Raw genomic sequence first — 15,505 nt, forward strand, 5'->3', positions numbered from 1 at the left:
TATTATTTTGAGTGAAATAAACCAGATTAAAATAGCCTATAAAATAAAACAAAGCTTCAATTTTTAGAAGCCATGAAAAGAAAACAAGCATTTTCAAACCTAATTAGGGTTATGTGCATGCGGCACATTGACATTCAAAAAAATTAACAGCTAAATAAAAGTCAGTATGAGAGCTCAGGCACTTGTCTCTAATTCATATTCATGTTCAGCACTACACAGAGCCAAATTAGCTAATGCCATTGTCTGCCTGCCATTCCAGAGCTGAAGTCGAATGGTCGTACAGAAAGAAGCAGAGGAGGGGAGGGGAGATACATAATGCATTGCATTTCATTTCTTGAGTTCCTTCCTTCAATTTACTCTAATAAAAAGCACAGAAACTTCTGCTTTCCTCGGAGTTCTCATTTTTTCCGTTTAAGACAGGAAAGCATACTCATACCAATGAATATGAATGCTCGTCAGGTTCTTGATCCAAGGTGCTTTTGTTCTGAATACACCAACTGCTGCACTCCTAAGAGTACTATGAATGAGTTAGCCTGCAGAACAGACTGGCCAGGTTAGGTACACTCCATTATGGCAGCTGCTTTCCTCTGTGTCCTGCCATTCTGCCCTCCTCACTAGCATGCACCGCAATGTTTCCAGAACAGCAGCTCTGGGGATAAAAGAAACCAAACAAAAACTGCAAACACAAAAAATAAGTTCAAAAGACCATATAAAAGGAACGGAAACTCAGCCAAGTTAATTCAAGAACTTCATTTAAATCTCCAATGCTTTTATCAACAGAGATAATTTTTAGGAGGTTTGCCTATGGCATTACAAGTACTAAAATTTTATGTTCACTTGCATCCCTTACATATGTTGCAGGACATGCAGGTGTCCTGGCTCTACTGTGCAAGCTTGGCGCAAGAAATACAGCCCTCCTTCTACACTCTAGCACCCGAAATTTTAGACTCAAAATATTTTTAATTAAAATACACTGACAAAGTTTATATGTAATAAAAATAAAATCATCTCAGTAATCGCTGCCAATAGACAGTGAATCAGTAAATCAGAGCAACATTTGTTAGAACTGAAAAAAATTACTAAAATTTCTATTGTGTGCTCCTGGTTGTCCATTAGCTTCTCAACTCTGCTGGGAGACCAAGCTAGCCACAGGTCTGACAAATATCATTTAATGTCAGGTGGTAAAGACATTACCCTAAACATGATGTACATTTTGGGAGAAAGAGGAAAGTGAGCTATAGCTTAATTCTAATTCACAACGCTAATCTTAAAAGTAGCAACTAGAGGCTAAGCCAAAACTGACTGAGACACCAACAGGTATTCTTTTCCTTACTGTTCTTTTCTTTCTCTTCGCACCATACATAGGAGTCTCTTTTACAAAGATGGAAACCAGTCTGAATGAAGAAAACGGTCATAAAGACTTGCCAGTGCATTAGTTTTATTCTTGTCTTTCCACAAGGCAGGTGTATCTAATACCAGAATGACCAGTGTGAAGAAACATTCATTGTATTTTTAACTCAAGCAAACTTTTCTCAACTTTTTTGCAGGTGGCTTTCCAACATCAGGAGGTTACTGCTATGGCACAGGTACAGCTGAGCCATCTGAAAGCTGTATTCCTAGTGGCATGTAAAGCCATCAGCATGCCAGTTCACTAGTTTGTGTCCACAAACCACAAGCTGCAGTTCTTCAAAAGTACCTGGCAGATTGGCTCACAACTTGCAGCAGTCTTCAGGCTGCTGTCAACCTTCCAAACAACAGGAAAGACAACACACATAAAACACAGACCCCTGGCTTCACTGCAGGCATCGAAGGAGATCCCTGGAAGAAACACCCTATTCAGCTGAAGAGTTATTACAGAACTGCAATAAGAAATTATACAAATATATAAAAGTTATAATGAGGCATTACGTTTCTTCAGCCTGATTCTGGCATCATATTTTAATATTGCCCCCAAAACGTATGTATTCTAAGACACAACTAAATATTGAATTTCCAGTTAATCAATTAGTTGTTACTATTAAATTAAAGTTTTGCAGATTAATCCAACTGACGTTCTAAGTAGTTAAAAATAAGGATTAAACAGTGAAAATAGTCACTGCATAGATTCATCTAAAAGCTTGAGACGTACCAGACAAAGAAAGTACTGGAAGCACACGTAGCAACAAGCATGTAACAAACCTTCAGTGGCAGGGCCTTGAACCCTAAAAGTCTTGCTGATTCTTCAGAGTCTCTAGACATTCTGACCTCTTGAACAATTTTAAAATTAAGGAATTTTCAAAGACATTACCAACACATGGCCTCTCAAAGCACTGAAGTTTAGCATACCACCTTCTAAGCCTGTGAAACAATAATTGCTGTGTTGTCTTTATTTTACAGTTCATTGGCCTGCCTTACTTGCAAAAGTAGTTGCAGTTTAGCTGCTCCATTAAGTCAGATCCCAGAATACAGAGATTTTTCCCTGGAAGGTGACACAGAACTTTTTGGGGTTATGAAAGCCTAGCACAGAATCCCTTACTCTAGACCATATGGTTTCCAGCTAAGTGTTCCTTTATTTCGGCTTGGCTGAAACGTTCTCACTGAAGTGTCAAATTTTGACTTTATGCAATGTCTTTTTCAGTTCGCAGAACGCTTTTAACTTTCCTTCAGACTGTTAAAATAATTCTTGCTAGGAAAATTTATATTTCCCAAGCTACATACAATGGCACAGGCTCAATAAGAATTCAAGTTTTCAAAAGAGGAGGAATTGATAGGGGTAAAAACAGCAATACATTTCTAATATCTGAAAAAAATTTAGACATTTTTTTTCCCTTGCACTATTTCATATTTCTTCAGAACAAGTTAGGCTAAATAAATCACAGTAAAACTATCCAAAGTAATTTGTTACCTTAAAATAAGTTTGGCAGTGTTTTATTGCAGATTTCAAATCACCATGAATGACACCACATACATCATCACCCAGGAGATGATGGTCTAAATGGGACTGCTATGTCAAAATCTAAGCTGTCTCTTGCCTTTGTGCCCAGGCTGATCTAAGCTTTTAAATTGTTTGCTAGCTTAATTCAGTATATGAACAAAAGCAAAGGAATTCTCCCTCTGCAGTGGTCTGGAATTTATTCATTCCCTTTAACACAATGACGGCTTAGACCATTTTGTCATTTCCCATAAAATGTCCCCAGACAGTCTGGATATGGCCTTCCAAACCAAATTTGTGGGAAGTTTATTGACCCCAAGAATAACATTTATCTTTGATATTATTAACAATAACCAAATGGTGATACAATACTCTCACTGATATTAGACAGATTTTGAGTTGATTAAATGAAAAATTAATTTACTTCAGAAAGTGCATGCAGCATTCTTGAAACGTGAAACTATTAATAACTTAGGCCCCAAGTTCTGTGCTGAGTTATTAACCACTCCAACTCCAGCAAAGTACAATTCTAACTATGTAAATGCAAGCACATGTACTACAGATAGAGCATTTCTCAAATTTTTGCTTAAAATTAATGTAACACATTCTTTTGCAATCAAGCTATTTTGCCAGACTTCTCAATGAAGGGGAAATATTTGCCCTCATGTTTATATGGAAAGAAATATCGGATGGCAAGACTAATCCCTCCAGCAGAAAAGCCATGGCCACATTACCGTGGCTCATGTACATCTCTGCTGTTTACTGCATTTTTAGATTCAAATAATTATAATTATTTGTTTCTCATCTTGGATATTTCATATGGTCCCAAGTACTACACCTTACAGCCTTCAATGTATACACACCCTCGTATCATCTCTTTGAGACAGAGAAATACTTCCACTTTTTCAAGGGGGGAGACTTTGGTATAGACAAGCAGTTTATTTGCCCAACAGCTGTCACTGAAATTGTGCAATGTAACTTCTTCTTCCCAAATCCTGCAGTAGCATCTTTAAGACTAAAGACCCTTCTTCTCAGGCCTTGATCCACAACACCCTCCATTCTCCACAATGACTCTATAGCAAGCTCTCCACAACTCTGTCCTCTCAAAACCAGAGGCTGTACCTTACCGTATCTTCAGTTTTGTCCATAAGCAGGTTTGAAGCTTGGTTCATACCAAAAATATGCGAAGGATCTATGCCCTAGTGCCTGAATATTGAAAGGGAACTTCAGACACTGTAACAGAATTAAATACACAAACAGACCCAGAGCTGACTGGTGACTCACAGTGCCACCTGCATGTGACACAACAAGGGGAAAAGGAAAAGCCAGAAAACCCTATTTCTAAGAAAAATGGAGTAGAAATTCCCTGTTCCACAAAGTCAGTATATCAATAGGGAACAAAGTCCCACTGAAAAATGGGCATGGAGAAAACAATTTTTTTTTCCCTATGTCTGAGGACTGGAGAAGTCTTGAGTCCTTACAAGAACAAGCTTGCCTTTCTTTTGCTAAATGCAGAGAAAACCTAAGGCAGAAATGGCTTATTTAAAGTGTTAAGATTTTGTGACCTGTGCGACTCTCATAGGAGGATTTCTTGTTGGAGAAAATACATCGATTTAAAATAAAAACTTATGACCTGCTAGCATATGGGTCACTTAGTAATTTTAAGTTTTAGACATTTTAGGGGAAACTGTTTCTGTAATAAACATTTCTGTGTTTTGAAAACTTTAATACACCATTTTTTTCTTCCATCTCTACATAGGTACAATAGGCAGTATACTCTGAGAAAGAGTTCTGCCTGGAAACACTAACCTAGGTTAACTTCAGAAGAAAGTAGAAGAGCAACCCACTATATATAGGCCTCCATTAGCCAGCTAGACTAACAGCATTGGCTGTCTTCCAGGTAAGCACTTTCACTCTCTTAGATCCATAGGGAGCACTGCAACTGCATGCAAGCAGGGAGTAAAGGGAGGAGCAGAAAATGTGAATAATGCAGAGGGGAAAAAAAGTAAGGATTTTAGGCAGTACAGCAGCACGTCATTTTTAATGGAAACAAAGTTGCTTACTTTCATTTGTGCATTAATATTTTCCCCTTCTTTATTCTTGTTTTAACTCAGCTAGCTGAAAAGTCCAGCTGCTCTGTGCACAGATTAAACCTCAATGGTGTCTCATTAAAATGTATGCCACCAATCACATTGACTTACATATATGAAAAATAAAAGTTACTCTCAGCTGAGCTGAAGCATTGTATGCAGAGCAGCATTCCTTCAGTGCATGTAGCTGACTAAACTTACTGGGGCCTCGGGCACCAAAAAGACGGACCTGCTTAAAAGAGAAAACACTAGTAAGCAAACTGTCTTATTTCATTTCTACCTCCTTGTTCTTTCCCCTTCAGCAGTTTCATTGGAAAGGCTGGCAGTTCAAAGGAGTCATCTTCTCTTGAACTTACTCATCCTTCTGCTATTGACGGAACTGGACTGGTGGCTATAGCAGAGATCAGACGAAAGAAAATCCTCTACTACTCAGAAGTAGAAACCTGGGGGAGGTTTCTTCAGAGAAACCCAGATTCTGCAGAACAGCAGATAATCTTGCTCCATGAAGATATCTAGGGCTCAGAAAGTGAAGCAACTACAAAAGTGACCAGCAAGGAGGAACTTGCCAGAGGTCTGAGTGACAGGTCATGAAAGATCAGGGAACTAACTCTTGCCTATCAGCCATTGGGAAAATGTTTGTAAGACCTACTTGCAATGAACAACGAGAGTAAAACCTTTCAAAAGAAAGTAAAAGCCAGTAGCAAGCACAACGGACAACTGAACCTAGAGGAGGAGGCTGACAATTCCAAGGCTGGAGTTGATACTGTCCTAGAAACCAGTCTGTCAGAAAGAGGAGAAACAGACTGTGTGTCACAACAGCTTTGTGTGGCTGTGGTAGAAGGAAACTGAAGCAGAAACAAACCCTGAACAAAGGACAGACAGCTCAGAGGCAGTTCCCTTACTATAGCCCTTTTTGTGTTGCATCTCATCTCTCTGCCCTCTCTCTTCCCCCTTGTAACCTCCTAGCATTAACTTAAGCAATATTTTACTCCCTTGGATATAAACATATTTAAACATCATTTACTTAAAATATCATTTTGGATGACTAAGCAGAGAATACACAGTCATTTCAGTTGCTTCTGTGTGCAAGTCAAAACACTATAAATTCCTGCCCAGTTTATATTTCTCATTTCCTCTCTGTCCACACTGATGTGTTCTGTCCCACTCCTGAGGCCACCTGGGGGTATCTGGATCAGCTATAGCTAAAGCTGAATAACTTCTGAATCAGGAAGTCAACCCCAGTAGAAATGTCTTGCCTGTCCAGCTTGCTCCTAGCCAGGAAGTTTGCCAAGACCAGAAAGCTGTAGCTTTGCAGCATCAGCAGTAGTTTCATACTAAGCCAAAACTGTAGTGTCCAGAAAATGTCATTCTCTTACTGAAACATTTCCAGGCAGCATTGAGGGATTTGACCATTTCCACTGCGTGTTGAATAACACCACCTTAACTATTCAACAAAGGCTAGCAACACTTAATATATAGTTCTGGCATTCTCCCAGTTGGATTCAGAGCACAAAAAATGGCACATCCTTCTGCATTCTGGCTCAGAAGTTTACTACAGCATGTAAGTTTAGTACCGAATAATCTTCTAATATTGGCACTAGTCAACAAGTTATATAGGTTGTTAGAATTATCCGGTATTCAGAGAATAAAATTATGGCAGCTTTTAGAAACAAACTACACTCTTAAAAATCAAACTGTGTTATATGAATACTAATAAGCTAGATGTTTTTAAAATGTCTTCAAAATTAATGCAGGGAAATATCATTCCAGTTGAGCTTTCTCTCTTCTCTCAACCTGGGGCTCTTTCTAACAGTCTATTCTAGCTCATTCTCCATATCCAGCTTCTGACCTTGTATTGCTCCTTTTACCCATTAAAAGCTCCACTGTTTGAATAGTGCTGTGGGTAGCTAGTTGAAATATAGCTGCATTTAAATTCAACTTGGTGCTAAAACAGTTTTTGTATTCTACCGTCCTTTTATCTTCTTTATGAAGTCATATTTTAGTCCCCTTCCAGCTTAATAAAGTAGCAACTACAGCTAAGAAATATAAACATTTTCTTAAGAGCTTAGGTTCTTCCCTAACTAGTTTGAAAAAAAAAAAACAACACCAAACCCAAAAACCAAATAAACCAAAAAACTTACAAGAGTGTGCAACCTCAGTTCTTTAGTACAGAAGGAAAATTCAATATGGAAGCATTTCCCCTAACTCCTCCCTGATTAACACCACCAAACAGCATCTGAGCTGTGACGAAGTTTTTGAGTGCCGTGATGAGTTGGGGGGCATGGATTAGCCTGCAGGGCCACATGTACATCAACTAATGCACTGATTTGAAGAAGTGAAGAAGTCAGTAACCTTGGGGGTGTTCATCTACAAAAGAACTTACTAGAGATGTGTAACCAGTTCTTCCTTCTAACCTTCATCACCAATTTTTGATTTGGAAAAGATCAGATGCTTCACACAGCTGGCAAATGCACACAGAAACGTAAGTTCTCCCAGACAGCACATTATCATTTTTATTTCTCTTACATACAAGCTCTCCCCAAATGCCCATTCAGTTCTGTTTTGTACTTACAATGAAATGAGAGATTTCAAGCCTTTGAATGCATCAGGCGCAATGTCAGATATTTGATTCTTGCTAATGTCTCTGTAAAGAGAAGGGAGGATTAAAAAAATATTTGTAAACAGGAATCTGATGAAAACATTTTAGGTGTAGTTTATTGGAAGAATATACTAGATACAAAAGCAGAACAAAAGGATCATATTACCTCAGAAAGATTATGAGCTATATAAGGACACAGATAGGCAAATTCCAGGAATGGCCAGAAAACATCAATCAGTTCGGCAGGCCATAACCTCAATAAATCGGCAGCTCACCTGTTAATACAGCCGTTCATTTTATGGACACCGAAACAAAGAGTTTTATGAAGAGCTTTGAGGAACAATAGTGAGGTAGCCCAATGAATAAAAACAGTTGATAAAACCGTCTTAATAACTATTAATAATGGAGATCACATTGTGACTCTGTGAGGTGGTCCTCAAGCAGGAGGAACAGCCTGTGACAAAGCATAAAAGTTGTCTGAATGTTTAACTAGAGGCATGGAAGGCTAACTTTATAACAGTACAGAAGATCATATCTTGACTGTAAGTGAAATGATAAGGTGAGGAGAGGTTCTAAGGTAGCTGGAAAGTGGTGGCAGGAGATGCATTAAGGAATTCCCCTGGTGTAGGCACCAGGGGACTGGCTTCTGAGGCAGCAAGACTGTGTTTGTCTAAGAGAAGAAACCTTGTGGTAAATGAGATGTAAAGAAGAACATATTCATAAATACCAGAAACAAGTAGTATAGTTAAACAAACTTCCCATCAAAACCCTAGGAAATTCCACTAAGAGTTAGTCTCAATTTATATTAAACAATATCAATAATTCTTAGGATGATAAAATTCTTCTGGGGTAAGACTTTCCCACACCATCACTGTTTAATAACAATGGGAAAGGGGATGGGAAACAGACTATCCAGGCCCCGATCCCAAAGCAGGCACCAGTGTCACTGAGGAGTTTGTCACTGCGGTGTTTGGCTTTTAATGGCCTAGAGAAAACAAGCAGCATAGAATTCTACCATGACCTTGATCTGATGAGGCAGATGAGAAGAGGGTCAACACAGCACTAGCAGGTCTGCCTAGAGTTTTCAGACACTAGGCAAAGCTTTTGAGCATCTGAATGGAAATTGTGGACCTTTGAAGCCTGCAGCACTGCAGGAAACACCCAGTACATTGCAGACCCTGTCAGAGAGCCCCAGCAAGATTCCACCCTTTCAGCTATGACGTGAGTGGAATTCCATTACAGCCTGCTGTCATTTTCAAGGGAAAGTGTGTTCCTGGTTTGGAAAATACCCTTCAATTTCAATCATAACCCACCAAGTACACAAAGATAAATATAGGCTATGCCACGATTTCTTTATACATGGAGCCAAATTTACCACACTTGGGACCCAGATGCTCAGAACTGGGTGCCTTATCACGATTGTCATTGCAATCCAATCTTTCTGTCAATCAGTTCAACCAGGTGCTTAGCTACAGGCATAACTTTCAGCCACCTCATTGCATTCACTGACAGTTGGTATCAGCTTTTATCAGTAGTATCAAATCTTTTCACCGAATGCTGAAGCTGGAGTAATACAGTATTTCATGTACATCTTCACTGTTATTTTCACTCAGGGCACATGCTAAGGATCCCAGTCAGACTCAAAATAAACATCACTTAACAAGAACTTAGGAACCAGAATGTAAGGTTTTCCGTTCTATACATGTTTCGAGCTCCAAATTCTGTTTGTTAAAATTTTAATGAAGTCCTCTAACTGTTTTCAAATCTAGCCATATAAAATTTTATTTCCTTTGGTTCTTTTATAAGGTTTCATTCTTTTTTTAGACTCATGAAACAACTGCTATGCAATTCACTGATATTTTCTATTACAACATCCTGCCTACAAGGACAGTATTCAGTGAAGGCTTCCAGTTCTTCAGCTCAATTCACAGCAGCCAATTTTGTGACAGTGAAAGTAGGAATATTTCTTTTTATACAGGTTTTTGTGAAACTTTTAGACTGCCTGGTAGCATTTGCTGCTTTTTATCTAGTAATTCTTATGTAAGCTGAAGTCTGATGTGAATCTGTGCTATCTATTTATTGAGGGACATATTAAAACCTATTACACTGACACGAAATCATGAGTTTGCTGAACAATGACAAGCACCAGAAAAGGGGCATCTAGTTTTTGAAACAAGTATTTCAGCACTATTTCATTGATTTGCTACATTTCAACTTTTCCATCCTTTCTCTCTCCCCATGTCCGGATGCTAATGAGTGTATAACTAATGGTGCCTGAATGTGCATAAATGCCATGCTGGGTGATGACACTCACTCACTTCATGCAGATGCACTACAATCAGCATTAGAAGATAATTAGACACATTATTTCCTTTCCATTAGAGCCCAAGCTCCACTGCTTTTGGATAAGGAGGTCCCATCTCCTATTGACTTCACTGAGGCAAAGGAATTAATTTATGTCCTTGTACTTTTGTTCCCTTCCTTTGGTCTCCTTTGGTAAGACCATCCTATTGCATGCTTGATTTACATCAAGAGAAAGAGATAGGGGTTTTTCTAGCCTGCAGAGCTAAGTCAATTTAGATCATATACGGCTCATTTTCATAGTTTAGGGTATCTCTGAATCACTCAGGGGAAATGTAATAAACTTACCAGGATTCCACCCAGGCAGGGAATACATTAGTCACCTCAAACTAGTCTCCCTGCACCTCTGACAGCATGGTAGAGATCTTCTTTCTAAAGGTGGTTTGACACACCTTGGAGGGCGGCTATGCTCAGTTACCAGTTAGGGACATAAATGGGTTTTTTGACTTTGCACCAGGGAAGCAAGGATACCCTGTGAGTTACTGTAAAACATATGACTGTATGGCTTTAAATGTCTTTACTGTAAAAGGTTTTGAAACAACACAGATTTATTTTTAGATATAGCTGAATGCAAAACTATTAATAGCATTGGATGAATATTCTCTTTGTCAACTAACAATATTAGAAACAGATTACTTTATTATCTCTAACATGTAATATGGAGTAAAATGGACTGTTCTCATTTGACAAGAGGACTTAGCAAAAATCCATGTCATATATGGTTTAGTTTTTAGATGCTTAACAAAAGTAGCAATGCCACAAAGCAACTGGGAAGACTGTGAAATCTCAATGTGTTTTCTGCTAATACACAGTAAAATTAATCTGACAACATGAAATGCCACTACAAGCATGAGAACTAGAGGAGTACAACCACATCTTTCAAAGTGGCTCTGTATTTGGATCAGTCTTGTGCTACGGACTTGTTAGTTAAAGGCCTCAGAAAAGCAACGACAAAATGGGAGGTCATGCCATAAACTTTGGAATTCGTAAGCTAGAAGTTACAGAACTATGGTACAAGCACAACTGCTATGTAAATTAATTAAAAATGGCATGCCTGAGCTTGGATACTTCATGCAATAATGGCAACAACTTCTGATTCTGGAGATGGGTTGCATCTCCTTCAAGCCCCTCAAACCTCTTCTAAAGTCCTTGAATAACCGAGCACAGAGCAAGGACCTATACATGCACCCAAAATCAGGGGAACTGCCATCCCAGATTATATAATTCAACTGCATATTTGAATCTTATAGGTGCCAAATCTTCCTCTGAGACAGATACATTTAGCTTCATATAATTATTTGTGTGAGAAAATGTAGGCAATTATGATGAAGTCCAGGACACACAAGACTTCAGCTCCTTTGCTAAAATCCAATCACCAGAATAACTCTTCCATCCTGGAAGCTATTGAAGAGACATTTTAAACAGGAAAATTCAGCTAGATGCAAATATAACACTTAAAATAATATACATATGTCTTCTGGTAGCATTTGACCTATTAATATCAAGTCATATAAAGATTATCTTGGACAACTGGCTCTTACCTAAAAATTAATCTCATTTATCCAATTATTTAACAAAAGGAAACTGCATAATCTTGCAGGAAATACTCAGTAAACAATGAAAATACTGAGAGTTCTGCAAGTGAGCAGCCTATTATCCCTAACATTCTTGCATATTTATTCACCAGAAGGAGAAAAATACAATACAATTCACAATGTTATGTTAATACTATCTTCTGAATTATATTAAAATATTATTATAAATAATAGCTAATAATAACCATAATAATATTGTTCTTCATTTGTACTCTGGGTAGCGCATCAATTAATTAAATCAATAACCTTCATGCTATTGCACTGCTCATTGGAATCGAAGTGACAGAAATTAAGAAAGGCTGAAGACTTCAGTGATATCAAACATGTCCTTCCTCTCTAAGGATGGTTACTTCTCTTAAGAGGTAGTCTTTTCACTAAAGTATATTATTGTGTTAACAATACTGGGAATCCTGCACACTAAAAAGATTATGTCAATAATGTCTTCAAATGGTGGAACAAATGTCCTCAGTTAGACTTTATGTAACAACAGTGATGCCCAGTTTAAAGCCTCACTGTACGGCAGAAATGAAACTTTAACAAGGAGACACATCAATAACCAAATGGCAAAACATCATCTTTGTTATGGGACATTCTGCAGCCTAACTGTCTATCCCAAGTTCTTCCACAAAATGTTGTCACGTTAACTAAACTTTGATACAGATCATCTGGCACAATAACATTATTTAGTTGTGAGTTCAGATCTCAATAAGTATGCCAATTATACTCCAGAAAGCTGTTAACACAACTTGTTAATGGAATTCCACTGTGAAATTCTAACATTAATCATTTCACATAGTAAGAGCAGCATTGGGTTGAGCAGTTAGTCAAGATAAAGAACATTTTTTTGGTCAACTCCCATAAAACTAGAGTTCACGAATCATGAAAAATGAAATGACAGTAAAACATTGCCAAAATCTAAAATTAGTCATACCTCAGAAAGAACTAAGTAGTGACTTTAATAATGAAAAAGTTACAAGTTAGGTCACTGAAAAGGGATCCATCATTTTTCACTAAAATTACCATCTTGCTATCTAATACAGTACTTCTTTAAAAATACATACAGCTATATTGAAAGTGAGACAGAAGAATAGAGACTCTACAAGATTGATGATTTGACCTGTTAAATATTAAGATCCATATTTACAGCTCTTCAGCTCTAGGAACTTGGGAAGTTTGGAGTGGCAAACACAGTAATTTTACCCTTAAATCCAAAGGTACAGAGCAAGTTCATTTCAGTTTCCAAAAGCATTAGCTACCTGATAATCCGTTGTCTTCTGTGAAATCAGTTTACAATTTCTTAATTCCAATAACTATCGTTCACATCAGAAACCAAGAACTGTAAAGGCACCTTTTTAGCAGTCTCAGCACTGAGCTACAAAGCCTGAATGATTTCTGGAAGTTACTGGTCCAGTGGTACCCATCAACATCTTGATACCATGGTGAAGCAGGAGTAACTTGTTTTACCATTGCCTGTATCATTGTGCTACTGTCACAACATCCCTCATATATCACTTAAAAATGAAAAGAAAGACCAACTGGGGGAGTGCCCAGATTATCTGCATGAAAGCACTGCTACAAATCAGGATCATTTTTTTCAAATCCAAAGAGAAAGCACAAGACATAATAAAAAAGAATTGTCTGGGTATCTACTGGTGATTAAGAAATAGAAAAAACAAGCTCCAGCAGGTTTCTTGTAAACAGTCAAACCATTTCAGCATCAGGACATTAAATGCACTACAAAAACAGTCTTAACTGCTCTGCAAGAACATGCGCTCCTGCTATAACTGGGGTCAACTAAATTCAACTGGTACAAACAGATACCGGAATGAATGAAAGAAAAAAAAGCCGCAGAACTTAAAATCTTTTCTGAGGAAGCAGATTTGAAGTTTGAACAGACTAACAACTAATTAGCTCACATCATTTATAATAGGAAGTGAAAATAAGCATTATTAAGGATTTTATGCACTGTTAGGCATCCTGAACCAAATTCCATTGTTGCTTACACTTTGAAGAGATTATTTGTGCAATCCCCAGTGATTTCAACATAGAAATTGCCAATATGTTTCTAAAATAAAGATACTGAACTTGAAGCTAGAAGATTCATGATTGCTCTTGCATGTTGGTCTTGTTATTAAAACTTACATTCTCTTAAGCTTCTTGTACTGTGTAAAAGCTCCAGGGGGAATGATTTTGATGAGGTTTTGTTCCAAACGTCTGAAAACAAACAAAGTAATATGCATGTTAACTACACAATTATAGGACAGGGATAGCATTAAACATGAGAGCAAATTTTTACATAAATATAAAACAATTTTATAGAGTTTTTATGCCAAACATTTTTCTTCTGAAGGACACTAAATGGAGAAAATACTGAGAAAATACCTTCGAAAACAAAACCACCTCCCTGATTACACTGGATTTGTTTAAGAAAAAGTCCCAGGGATAGACGTTGCACCTTTAAAGCTCATGGAATTAATAAAAATTAGTAGGTATATTTTCTTAATGAAGGTTAAGGGAGAAAGTACAGATGCTTTCTAGCTGTTGTAAATAGAACATAACTATCTAAACTAAAAGCTATGCTATGTTGTGACAGCTTAATAAGCAGATTAATAATACTATCAGAGTGACTCAGGAACAACACTCTGTGGGAACATGCTGAAAAAATGAAGTGGAATTCACTGAAATATGCATCCAGATTTTTAAGGGGTGGCAGCGGGGTGGGGTGGTGGGTGTAGTCTATGTTAAATCAGAGCAAAAAAGAACTCTATCTTCCTATTTTAACTACCAAACATTGAAAGTGTTCTAAAATACAGTCCAGACTACAGGAAAATGCTGTTGGTTTCATTTCTGAGATTTGGTTTAAAAGAAGTATTCTTTGTGAAGTATTATAAATGCATCTATCACTAACATAAAATGTAAGCAGCTTTAAGATACCACATACAGTAACCACAAAGATTAACTTCTGTTCCTTCCCAGAAGTATTTTCAAGTCTTTGCCAGCAAGTTCCCCAAATTCCTGCTAAAAGAACTGTCTTCTCCTCAGATGAACACTAAATATTAATCTCAATTAGAAATGTAAAAGTGGATCCCCATACAACAAATTCAAATGACCATGGCAGCTAAGATTCTACAGTCAAGAGTTGGAACTGAAGCAAAATTTTATTTTACCTAGTTCTTACTTATTATTCAAACATTGTGTATTTTTTCAAAAAATGTCATAAAAAGGAACAGTTTCAATAGCAAAAATCTGTGGATGAAAATGGTTTAGAATTGGAATACAAAAACAGACTGGAATGATGGAATGAATCACTCTAGTCATTTAGAGCTGCTGCAGCAATGCAGAAGGGAGAAAAAAAATTTAAAACCAGGAACAGAAATAAAATGAGATGCAGGGAGAAGTAAATCATGTTTTTTTAAAGGACTTGGGAATAACGTAGAGAAAATGCAGAAGGCCCATCAGCCCTCTATTGTACAGTGTATCCTTCTATTGATCTGTTATCAACAGACGAAAGAAAAATTCCCTTGAAAATAAGATATTTTGCCAGCTCAGTTAAACTCTAAGAAGCCATTTAAGTCATGAATATCGTGATACTTGCACAGTCAACTTGTGCATGCACCTTTATTTCTGTAGGAGTCTGTTTTAAAGGTTGTGATCAGAGTTATTTCTACTCCTTGTTTTGTGATTTGAATTAGTGTCTGAGATTTCCCTTCCAGTTGGTCTAAATATAACATGCTTCATTTCTGGCAAGGCCACAGTGAAATGCAAATTGCTGTAAGCTTCAGCACACTACTATTGTTGGGTGTTTGTCACCAGAATTAGCAGTACACATACTCTTCCCATAAAGGCTCTTTGTCAGCCTGCCAGTTTGGTGTTTAACTCCTCCCAAGTATTTCTATGCAGACACTTCCAGGAACAAAAGAGGCCCATGCCTGTCCAATTCCCTTGCCTT

The 15,505-nt window shown here is 37.6% G+C and overlaps 1 protein-coding gene across 3 annotated transcripts in view; it reads right to left on the reverse strand.

Annotated features, from left to right (window-relative positions):
• SLIT3 (slit guidance ligand 3) overlaps window positions 1–15,505 on the reverse strand; it is a 547,006-nt gene that overhangs the window by 162,340 nt on the left and 369,161 nt on the right. For all 3 annotated transcript variants that reach the window (XM_075102153.1, XM_075102154.1, XM_075102155.1), the window contains 2 exons: window positions 13,699–13,770; window positions 7,574–7,645 (listed from right to left, as the gene is read on the reverse strand). In XM_075102153.1, coding sequence (XP_074958254.1) covers window positions 7,574–7,645; window positions 13,699–13,770 — 144 coding nt within the window. The remainder of the gene's footprint in view (window positions 1–7,573; window positions 7,646–13,698; window positions 13,771–15,505) is intronic.

The sequence above is a fragment of the Phalacrocorax aristotelis genome, chromosome 8 (assembly GCF_949628215.1).
Source record: "Phalacrocorax aristotelis chromosome 8, bGulAri2.1, whole genome shotgun sequence".
Lineage (NCBI taxonomy): Eukaryota > Metazoa > Chordata > Aves > Suliformes > Phalacrocoracidae > Phalacrocorax > Phalacrocorax aristotelis.